The following is a 12,261-nucleotide window of genomic DNA, read 5'->3' on the forward strand; positions in this document are numbered from 1 at the left end:
GCCCCCGATCTGTTATGGACAGGTGGGAAATGAATGGAATGGTTCTCCTATTTCACCTCTCAACTGACCGAGGACAGCCTTTTTATTAGAATTGTGTTTTAAACCTTGAGCATTTTAATGGTTAATAAACAAAAAAATGACAGGTTTTCTTGTAGGTTTAAAGAAAGATAAATCTTTATTGAACAATACCTAAAAATATTCACAACTTCACCTACTCACACACACACAAACACGCACACACAGAAGAAAAGATACAGATTAAAAGATAGCATGCCTTTAAATCTGATGATTTTAAAAAGAGCTTGTTGTGAAAACTTGTTTGTTTCTCAGGAGGAAAATTTAAAAACAGTGCAGGCCTGTTTCTCCTTTTTCCTGGTTTACTGATGACAAACTTTGGAAAGTTTCAGGGGGGGTGGATGCTTTGCTGCAGACTTCTTTGGTTAAGTCTCAGTCATAGTTCAGTGGCGAAAATCCTGTTACAATTTCTTGGGTAGGGAGTTTCAAGGGTCACCTTTTTTGACTCTGCCTCTAGATATTTGGAAGATGGTATTCTGACAGAGTCCTTCTTATTGCTGGGATGGGTTTCTCTCTTCCTTCTGGCTTTCTGTCCTTTGCACCAAAAATGTTTCTTATTAAAACCTCTTATCAGAGAATTGGTTGCTGTCAGGTGACCAAAATTTCTCTCCCACTGTGTTTTCATAAATGGTTTTTGATGGTGCGGCCATTGTTCGGCAATGGGTTGTATGTTGCTCACCTCTATGCTATCTTGATACAGTGATGTCTTTTTCCACACCCTTTATCCTGAGTTTGAGTCTGGAGTCTCCATGTCTGACAAGTCATTGTTAGCCCAATTTGTTGAAGAGGGGTAGCCATGAACATTAAATGGGCCATTTACATTTCTAATGCTTTCGTCAACACTTGACCAGACATGACGACTGGTTCAGGGTTCCAGCAGTTTCCATGTGTATTGCAGTACGGGGGAGGTCACCTGACCTCTTACTCCATCTTGTTTTGCAGCAAAAGGTATCCATTTTGCGTTCAATTCATCAGTTTATAATTTCTCCTGGCGTGAGCCTGACACTGTTATGGATGAAGGTCCATCTTATATACATTGTATCTACCATACAGATTTGTTCTTTAATAAATACATTGGGTATCAGACTTGCTCTTGCTTTCAGTTTTTAATTCTATTTCTTCTGTGCTGCATTCTTGTGCTAACCCAGGTGATAGCCATGAGTGCTCAGGATTGGATTTGTGTTTTCTTTTATTTTGGACACTCAGTGCCAGTAGTTCCAGGTCAAAGATAAATGCAAGGAAAATATTCTGTATACATCCCTCGAAACCAGTTCCCAAATGCATTTCCTATCCATTCCCCAAATATTCATCCCCCCCACTCCCCAACCCCTCCCCTTCCTGCTCTCCAAACATATTCCCATTGCTCCAGCATACCTTCCTTCCCATTCCTGCAGCAACCTTCCTCCCCATTTCCCCAGCAACCTTCCTCCCCATTCCCCCAACAACCTTCCTCCCCATTCCCACAACAACCTTCCTCCCCATTCCCCCAACAACTTTCCTCCCCATTCCCACAACAACCTTCCTCTGCATTCCCCCAACAACCTTCCTCCCCATTCCCACAACAACCTTCCTCCCCATTCCCCCAACAACCTTCCTCCCCATTCCCACAACAACCTTCCTCCCCATTCCCCAAACAACCTTCCTCCCCATTTCCCCAGCAACCTTCCTCCCCATTCCCCCAACAACCTTCCTCCCCATTCCCCCCAACAACCTTCCTCCCCATTTCCCCAGCAACCTCCCTCCCCATTTCCCCAGCAACCTTCCTCCCCATTTCCCCAGCAACCTTCCTCCCCATTTCCCTAGCAATCTTCCTCCCCATTCCCCCAACAACTTTCCTCCCCATTTCCCCAGCAACCTCCCTCCCCATTTCCCCAGCAATCTTCCTCCCCATTCCCCCAACAACCTTCCTCCCCATTCCCCCAACAACCTTCCTCCCCATTTCCCCAGCAACCTCCCTCCCCATTTCCCCAGCAACCTCCCTCCCCATTTCCCCAGCAATCTTCCTCCCCATTCCCCCAACAACCTTCCTCCCCATTTCCCCAGCAACCTCCCTCCCCATTTCCCCAGCAATCTTCCTCCCCATTCCCCCAACAACCTTCCTCCCCATTCCCCCAACAACCTACCTCCCCATTCCCCCAACAACCTTCCTCCCCATTTCCCCAGCAACCTTCCTCCCCATTTCCCCAGCAACCTCCCTCCCCATTTCCCCAGCAATCTTCCTCCCCATTCCCCCAGCAACCTTCCTCCCCATTCCCGCAGCAACCTTCTTCCCCATTCCTCCGGCAACCTTCCTCCCCATTTCCCCAGCAACCTTCCTCCCCATTTCCCCAGCAATCTTCCTCCCCATTCCCCCAACAACCTTCCTCCCCATTTCCTCAGCAACCTTCCTCCCCATTTCCCCAGCAATCTTCCTCCCCATTCCCCCAGCAATCTTCCTCCCCATTCCCCCAGCAACCTTCCTCCCATTTCCCGCAGCAACCTTCTTCCCCATTCCTCCGGCAACCTTCTTCTCCATTCCCACAACAACCTTCCTCCCCATTCCCCCAACAACCTTCCTCCCCATTCCCACAACAACCTTCCTCCCCATTTCCCCAGCAACCTTCAATCCCTTTCACCCAGCAACCTTCTTCCCCATTCCCACAGCAACCTTCCTCCCCATTCCCGAAACAACCTTCCTCCCCATATTCCCAGCAACCTTCCTCCCCATTCCCCCAACAACCTTCCTCCCCATTCCCCCAACAACCTTCCTCCCCATTTCCCCAGCAACCTCCCTCCCCATTTCCCCAGCAACCTCCCTCCCCATTTCCCTAGCAATCTTCCTCCCCATTCCTCCAACAACTTTCCTCCCCATTTCCCCAGCAACCTCCCTCCCCATTTCCCCAGCAATCTTCCTCCCCATTCCCCCAACAACCTTCCTCCCCATTCCCCCAACAACCTACCTCCCCATTCCCCCAACAACCTTCCTCCCCATTTCCCCAGCAACCTTCCTCCCCATTTCCCCAGCAACCTCCCTCCCCATTTCCCCAGCAACCTTCCTCCCCATTCCCCCAGCAACCTTCCTCCCCATTCCCGCAGCAACCTTCTTCCCCATTCCTCCGGCAACCTTCCTCCCCATTTCCCCAGCAACCTTCCTCCCCATTTCCCCAGCAATCTTCCTCCCCATTCCCCCAACAACCTTCCTCCCCATTTCCTCAGCAACCTTCCTCCCCATTTCCCCAGCAACCTCCCTCCCCATTTCCCCAGCAATCTTCCTCCCCATTCCCCCAGCAACCTTCCTCCCCATTCCCGCAGCAACCTTCTTCCCCATTCCTCCGGCAACCTTCCTCCCCATTCCCACAACAACCTTCCTCCCCATTCCCCCAACAACCTTCCTCCCCATTCCCACAACAACCTTCCTCCCCATTTCCCCAGCAACCTTCAATCCCTTTCACCCAGCAACCTTCTTCCCCATTCCCACAGCAACCTTCCTCCCCATTCCCGAAACAACCTTCCTCCCCATATTCCCAGCAACCTTCCTCCCCATTCCCCCAACAACCTTCCTCCCCATTCCCCCAACAACCTTCCTCCCCATTTCCCCAGCAACCTCCCTCCCCATTTCCCCAGCAACCTCCCTCCCCATTTCCCTAGCAATCTTCCTCCCCATTCCTCCAACAACTTTCCTCCCCATTTCCCCAGCAACCTCCCTCCCCATTTCCCCAGCAATCTTCCTCCCCATTCCCCCAACAACCTTCCTCCCCATTCCCCCAACAACCTTCCTCCCTATTTCCCCAGCAACCTCCCTCCCCATTTCCCCAGCAACCTCCCTCCCCATTTCCCCAGCAATCTTCCTCCCCATTCCCGCAACAACCTTCCTCCCCATTTCCCCAGCAACCTCCCTCCCCATTTCCCCAGCAATCTTCCTCCCCATTCCCCCAACAACCTTCCTCCCCATTCCCCCAACAACCTTCCTCCTGATTTCCCCAGCAACCTTCCTCCCCATTTCCCCAGCAATCTTCCTCCCCATTCCCCCAACAACCTTCCTCCCCATACCCCCAACAACCTTCCTCCCCATTTCCCCAGCAACCTTCCTCCCCATTTCCCCAGCAATCTTCCTCCCCATTCCCCCAACAACCTTCCTCCCCATTTCCCCAGCAACCTTCCTCCCCATTTCCCCAGCAACCTCCCTCCCCATTTCCCCAGCAATCTTCCTCCCCATTCCCCCAGCAACCTTCCTCCCCATTCCCGCAGCAACCTTCCTCCCCATTCCCGCAGCAACCTTCTTCCCCATTCCTCCGGCAACCTTCTTCCCCATTCCTCCGGCAACCTTCCTCCCCGTTCCTCTAATCCTCTCCTCTCATTTCCCCAGCCCCTGTCCTCAACATTGCCCGAACAATCCCTCTTCCCCTTCCAAAAGCACATCTCTTCCCCATTCCTCAAATCACCCCCTCCTCATTCCCCCATACCCCTCCAATATTTATATTTATTTTAAATGCAAGATCACACTATTGTTTGAAGGATTATTGAGAAATAGTGCAATATTGGCTGCAATTATTGAATTCATGTCCTTTCCCATTTCCCATTTCTGGGAGCTCTGCAAGTAGACTTCAACAAGCAGAGAGACATTGGAGAGAAAAATGGAAAATGTATTTTGTTGCACTTACCTGTCTGCAATAAACCAGCTGAACTGTCGTTTATTTTAAAATAGTCCTGAATACCAACCAATATACCTGCAAGAGAGCAACACAAACAGTATGAATGAGCAGTGCAAATATTAGAAACTTAGTAACGAAGGACAGTGACACAGCCATCATTGGGGAACAAGGTCATGGGGCTTGTGCTTAGTTCCAGTTTCACCCATACAATCATAGCCAGAACATTTCCTGCAATCGCTTCTCCTCCCACACCCGCACTGTCTCCTTTGGAGTCCCCTTAGTATCTATGTTTGGCCCCCTCACTTAGTCACGTACACTCTGCCCCTTTACAACACCATGCACAGACTTGGGGTCAGTTTCCACATGTATGCTGACAACATCCAGCCAGCTCTATCTCTCCACCACCTTTGCCTCTATGCTGTCAGACTGCTTGCTTGACATACTGTCTTAGTTGATTCCTCACCTTCGGCCCTTCCACAATCTCCATTCCCTCACAATATGCTCCATTCCCCTCCCTGGCCAATGTCTCAGGCCAAACTAGACTGTTAGCAACCTCTGCGTCCTGTTTTGCACTGAGCAGAGTTTTGAACTCCGTATCTTTTCCATCACGGGGGGTTTTGACAAGTACGTAGCAAGAAGCTGTTTCCAGTGGCAGAACGGACGATAACCAGAGCACACAGATTTAGGTGATTGTCAAATGAGCCAGACAGGAGATGAGATTTTGTTTTTATGCAGTGAGTTATAGTGATCTAGAAAGCACTGCTTGAAAGGGTGGTGCCTGCAGATTTAATAGTAACTTTCGAAAGTGAATTAGGTAAATACTCGAAGGGGGGAAAGTTTGCAGGGCTATGAGGAAAGAGCAGGTGAGTGGAGCTAAATGGATTGCTCTTTCAAAGAGCTGACATGGGCATGATAAGAACATAAGACATTAGAAATAGGAGCAGCAGTAGACCATGCGGCCTCTCAGATCTGCTCTGCCATCTAATATGATCATGGCTGATCTTCAGCTTCAACTCCACTTTCCCGCCTACTCCTCATATCCCTTGATTTCTTGAGACACCAAAAATCTGTTTATGATGGCCTAATAGCTTCCTGCTGTGCTGTAAGATTTTATCACAAAGCCAACCTATTTCCATCTCCATGACATTCTTGAGCTCTGTCCCACCCTCAGCCCATCCTATTGTATTTTTCAGCTCCAGGCTCAATGAGGGGTAATTTTGATTTCGGGTAATGATGTAAAGCAAACAATATTGAATCAGATCTTTCAAATTAGGCTCTCTACAGCCTTGCAGACTGAACATTGAGTTCAATAACTTCACAGCATGACTGGCCTTTTTTATATTCTTATATTTTCAATTTATTTTATTTTATTTTTTAAACTATGTGCCTGTTTTTCATGTCGACAGAGTTGCTCATTATTCCTCTATTAGCACTCTCTCTGGACCAATGCTTTGACTTTCACCACAAGCATTAACACACGCTTTTTCCCAGGACAACTTTGTTATTTAATCTCTCCTGCCCTCTGCCCTATCACACACCTTCCCCTTTGTTCTCTTTCCCACTAATCCCCCCGTCCTTCACTTGCTTAAAACCTATTACATTTCTAACCTTTGTCAGTTCTGATGAAAAGTCACAGACCTGAAACGTTAACTCTGTTTCTCTCTCCACAGATGTTGCCTGACCTGCTGAGTATTTCCAGCACTTTCTGTTTTTATTTCAGATTTCCAGCATCCGCGGTATTTTGCTTTTATTATAATATCGAATCAGCCTCCTGTTCTCCATTTCTTCCAAAAGCAGGGAAGTTATACTGAACCTTTATCAAGCTCTGGTTAGGCCCCAACTGGAATATTATGGCCAGTTCCAGTCACCACACTTCAGGAAGGATGAAGGTCCTTGAGAGGGTGCAGAGGAGATTTACCAGAATGGTTCCAGGGATGGGGGATTTTTAGTTATAAGGTTAAGTTGGAAAAGCTGTTTTTTTTCCCCTTAGAACAAAAGAGATTGAGAGGAGATTTCATAGAAGTGTACAAGGTTATGACAGGCTAAGATAAGTTAGACAAGGAAAAACTGTTCCCATTAACTAATAGTACAAGGACTAGATTGAAGGTTTTAGACAAGTGATGCAGGGAGAATATGAGGAAGCATTTTTTTACACAGCGCATGGTATTGACCTGGAACTCACTGCCCACAAGGATGGTGGAAGCAGAAACAATTAATGACTTCAAGAGGAAGTTGGATGACTACTTGAGAGAAATAGACTTGCAGGGCTATGGAGATTGAGGGAGGGAGTGGGACTGACTGGATCGATCCGGCATGAACTCGAAGGGACGAATGGCCCCCTTCTGTGCCGTAAATGACTCCATGACTCTCTCAATTTTCATTTCCTGAAATCAAGTTGCCCCCAAGCAGCCTGCAGAAAAATTAAAACATTAATTTAAAACACATTTTTTTTCAAAATCCAACAAATCATTTGCCCCCATAATGTTCTCACATCACTCTAATTTTCCCAATAGCACTGGAAATGCTTGTCTGAGCTGTTTAAGGTTTCTTAAGCGAGCTCTCAGTGCCAGGCTTTAACTCTGAGGTCAGATGCATGGTCATCAGTCTGTATTACTGCAAACTAACTGTTTAACACTGGCTGTCAGGTGACAGTACACAGAGTGCTGAGACTGCAGCCACATGATAACTGAATTTTACTTACACATGGCGAACTTCTTATAGGTGCACAAATATTACACAAATTATTAGGTTTCAAACATACAGAAAACCACAGATTTATAACAGATTACCAGTTGCAGTCAGACCCAGCCAGAAGTCTCAAAGTGATGCGGAGACTAGTGGCGAACTTGTGCGCAGAGCTGCCAACTCTAATTGGACAGTTCATCACATGACCTCCTCTCAAATAGCCATTTCTTTCAGCTCCAATATTTTTATCACAAATCAATGAAAGTGTTCAAAGAAAATGAAAATGACAAGTTTTTTTTATTGCCCCGAGGATTTTTCACCTGGGTTACTCACAGCAGTGATGTGGAGATTAATCTTTAATTCCTGGAGATTCCAGGGCAATCCTAGAGGGTTGGCAACCCAAATTACATGTTCACTGATCCACGAGAAACTCCAACTTCTTTCCCACCCCATCTTCACCTTGTCATTTAACTCTCAAAGGTTTCATTTGAAGCTGCAGGATTCATATATTTTCTGTTTTGCAAATAACTGCAAAGATTCTCATAATATTGTAAAAGTAATTCATACCATTGAAGGCAGGTGGGATCTTTGCTACAGCAGCAGGCTGACATGGTCTCACCCATTGGGCAGGCAGCTGCTTGAGGGCCTTAGCTAGGAAGGCAGTGGGGCCTGTGAAGGACTCACATGGGGAAGTGTGCCAAGGGAAGGAAATGGGGATTATCACAGGCAAACATGCAAATTCAGTTACCCAATTTTTAATGTGGTGTTGCCTCACCATTGAAGGCCATCGCCCAGTTTGAAGAATATTTTCAAATCACAAAAACTGGGGTTTTCGGCCCCCCCCCCTCCCCCACCGAGACGGGATTGGAGGTGGGGGCACATGGAGAATCGCAGTGGGTGAGGCAGTCTCCCTGTCGACCAACGATCTTCCCGGGGGAGGGATAGGCCGATGACGGTCTTCCTGCCCAGAGGCAAATTGAGGCCCTTAAGTGGACTATTAAGGGTCAATTAACAGCCTCTTCCTGCCGCTGCTGGGATGTCACCAGTGGTATGGGGAGGACGCCTTGTAACACGAGGTGCCGTCCCTGTGGGCTTGGGGGGAATCCCTCCTTCGTGGGCAATTTGTGATCCACAGAGTACCCCCACAGGGAACCAATTCACCCCCTGGTACACCCTTCCCCTGGACCATGACCACACGGTCCCTCCCCCTCGTCAGGACCTTCCAGACTGGCCCCGGCGACCCTGCCTCACCTACTACTTCTCCGGGGTTCTAGTGCTGGGCCTGTGACTGAGGCCTCTGCAGTACCACCGATGGCCCTATGATTGGCCGGCAGCTCTTGGAGGTGGGATCCCCGTCCCTTTAAAGTCTTTAAAGGGACAGGGATCCCGCCTCCTAAAACCTTGACAAAAAAAACCGGAGGATTGCTATGGTGGGGGGTTGGGAGTGGAGACAGAAAGGCAGAGACAGACTTCCCCCCACCTTTTCGGCCTGGTGTGAGGAGCCCCGCCTCCACAAAATCCAGCCCAAAATGTCCTTATTCAGACAATTGGTAAGTAATCCAGGCAAAGGACTCAACTTGTGACTGTGCTATATGTTTTAGTTTAGAGATACAGCACTGAAACAGGCCCTTCGGCCCACCGAGACTGTGCCGACCATCAACCACCCATTTATACTAATCCTGCACTAATTCCATATTCCTACCACATCCCCACCCATCCCTACATTTCCCTACCACCTACCTACACTAGGGGCAATTTATAATGGCCAATTTACCTATCAACCTGCAAGTCTTTGGCATGTGGGAGGAAACCGGAGCACCCGGAGGAAACCCACGCAGACACAGGGAGAACTTGCAAACTCCACACAGGCAGTACCCAGAATTGAACCCGGGTCGCTGGAGCTGTGAGGCTGCGGTGCTAACCACTGCGCCACTGTGCCGCCCTATACCATATGGTAGCATAGTGGTTACAAGTTCAAATCACACCAATAGCAAGTTGTAAGATATAATCAATTTAATGGCTCTGAAACATGTTGGGATGTCCTCAAGTTGTGAAAGACATAATACAAATTTTCTTAACTTCGTGAGGGAAAATCATGGACCAGGAAACCCTGCTAGTTCATGAATGCCCATTGGGAAGGGGAATCTGCCACTCCCACCCAGTCTGGACCCTTGTGTGGCTGCCGCCCACATTGCGGTCTGGATTTTATAGGCCCCCAAAGCGGGGTCACCCACAAATCTCAAGGGGTGGAGGGCTCATTGTAGTCCCTCCGCCAAGCAATTTTGCCGGGGATGGGATAGGCCAAAAACGGCCTTCCCTCTCAGAGGCCAATTGAGGCCCATAAATGGCCTATTAACAGCCACTTGAGGGCCTCTTCCTGCTGCCTCTATGATTTAACCAACGTCGGGAGGGGGCCTCCACCACGTGAGGAGGGTAACTTGTAAACCAAGGCGCCCTCCCTGTAGGCTTTGAGGGGGGGTTCCTTCCTTCATGGGCAATCTATGGCTCATGGCGGACCCCCGCCGGGTAACTGTACAACTCCATTGCTCTCCCTCCCCCTGGACTTCACGTCCACCCTCCCACTCCCCCACTCACCGGGGCCTTCCAGAGTGGCCTCGGCAACCCGCTTCACTTACCAGAGATTTGGGTTCCAGTGCTGGGCCTGGGTACAAGGCCTCCGCAGTACCAGCAGTGGCCACCGCTCTTGGTGGTGCTGCCAATACTGCTGAGCTGCCATTTTTAAAGGGATGGAGATCCCAGCACCGGGCACTTAGGCTTCAAAACACTGGAGGATCACTTTCGGGGGGGGGGGGGGGGCACAAAAAGGCCAAGGTGGGGCTCCATCACCTTTTTGGCCTGGCACTGTGAGCCCCGCCTTCTTCACAAAATCCAGCCCCTGTGTGGTTGATGTTTAGGGGTTGAATTTCTCTGAGAGTTCTCCTGACTGGCCGGATGAAGATTCATAGAAACAGTGTCAATGTGTTTCCTCTGAGGTTTCTGAGGATCTTCTGCTGAAATTATGGTGACAATCGGAACGTCTGCAGAAATACGAGTCACTTGTGTCCCGAGTGATGGGAAAGGAGTGAGGCCTTGACAGCATCATCCACATCCTGAGAATAAAAATGGCCATGATAGCTGCTCTATCGATAGAAGATCAACGCAGAGGAAGTGAGAGCGAGTGATGTCAAAGAGAATCCAATAACCATTTTATAATTGTGTAAGTAGCTAGCCACACTTCATAAAAGCAGAACAAACCTAACAATGTCTGCCATGATTTAACCTAATAGCTCCAACAGAAACTGGTTCAATGTTTAGTAAAATCAGAGGGGTTTAAAACGTCTGCCTGGCCCCTACCCGCTGGGTTAGGATGCCACCAGAGCTATTGTGTTACGGTTGGTACCTGCTCAAAACTCTGGTGTATTGGTCACATTTGTGACTTTTACAATGCAAACATACGAAACTGATGGGCAGGAAAAGACCAGCTGGTGCATTAAGCCTGTCCCACACCACGATGACCGATAAATCGAGAGCAAACACTTCCTCTCTCCCCCACAACTCATGCCTCTTCCACTTCTAAATGCAGAGTCTTGGCTTATATGATTTATCAATGCAAATGATATACAGAAGATGATGCAAAAGCTGCAGGAGTCCTCACGTTACAGTTGCTGAGTTTGGTCACTGTAGTATAATGTACACAATCTGTTGCTTGATAGATTATGTATATAGACCTTCAGCATCATTGCAGGATGTGTTGTCACAAGTCTGAATCTCATGTTGTTCAGTGTTAATGTAGATGCCTTGAAAATAAAGACCCCTGTAAATAAACTCCTGTTACTTTGACCCAAAGTCTACTATCCTCATTTAATATTAGCAGCACACTGACCAGTATAGTACATTAGTCAACATGGCAAGAATTTCTTTACTCCTATTTTCTAACCCAGGGGTGGGGCTTTAATCTCAAGCCTTGCTTAACACGAGCTAATTCCTTCCAGTGTTGCACTCACTGAGCAGTATTTTATGCATCCCGTGGCATTTCCAACAGCAGAACCGGAAGTTGGCGGCACTTCCACTTCCGCCCTTTTTGCCATTTCCCAAGCGATTGCAAATGTAGATTTAGGTTCTGGCGGCGGGCTTGGGAGACATGTGTGATCATGCAGCGGGGATGACTTTTCATTGGTGTATCCCGCCATCATTTTGCAAGTCACTATTAACGCCACTGCTATAAATCATTCTGCATTGCAAGCCTGTCGGATCAGCAGCCTGCCCGATCTTTAATTGTGTGCAGAAATTTATTATTAATATTGCTTTATTCATTCTTAATTCCCCCCCACCCCCAATCCATTACAATTTCCCACACCCCAGCACTAACTCCCCTTTATATTTGACTCCTCTCACCATCACCACCCCACCAACACCGTTATGGCAGCCAGCAGGCAGCATCCTGCCCCACTGTTCAGTGATGCCACCCTGCAAGTTCTCCTCCAGGCCTTGAGGGAAAGGCGGGAGGTCCTCTTCCTCAGGATTGGACTCAGAAGACCCTGACACCTAAGCAAAGCGTCCTGGATGGAGGTGGCAGAGGAGGTGATATTGAACCGTGGGGTCACAGGTAGAACCTGGGTTCAATGTTGGAACCAGGTCAATGACTTGCTCAGATTGGCGAGGGTAAGTGATGTTGCCGAAGCTGTACAAATGTTTATCTCCTGGGCTCAGTGAAAGTGTATGTCTTCGGCAGAATGTGTAAGTCTGGCAGTTGTTTGTGCTTGGATGCAGCATGCACTGACAGTCCAGAATGGATGATGTCGATGCATTTAGATAAGAGGTGATAGGCATCATTTGACATGTCATTAAGTCAGCACTTTCTCCTGCAGGA

The 12,261-nt window shown here is 48.4% G+C and overlaps 1 protein-coding gene across 1 annotated transcript in view; it reads right to left on the reverse strand.

Moving 5' to 3' along the window:
- The window catches only part of LOC137346567 (protein spinster homolog 3-like), a 164,443-nt gene that overhangs the window by 128,804 nt on the left and 23,378 nt on the right, over window positions 1-12,261 (reverse strand). The window contains exon 2 of the mRNA XM_068010080.1: window positions 4,716-4,781. Within this exon, the coding sequence (XP_067866181.1) occupies window positions 4,716-4,781 (66 nt within the window). The remainder of the gene's footprint in view (window positions 1-4,715; window positions 4,782-12,261) is intronic.

The sequence above is a fragment of the Heterodontus francisci genome, chromosome 30 (genome assembly GCF_036365525.1).
Source record: "Heterodontus francisci isolate sHetFra1 chromosome 30, sHetFra1.hap1, whole genome shotgun sequence".
NCBI lineage: Eukaryota > Metazoa > Chordata > Chondrichthyes > Heterodontiformes > Heterodontidae > Heterodontus > Heterodontus francisci.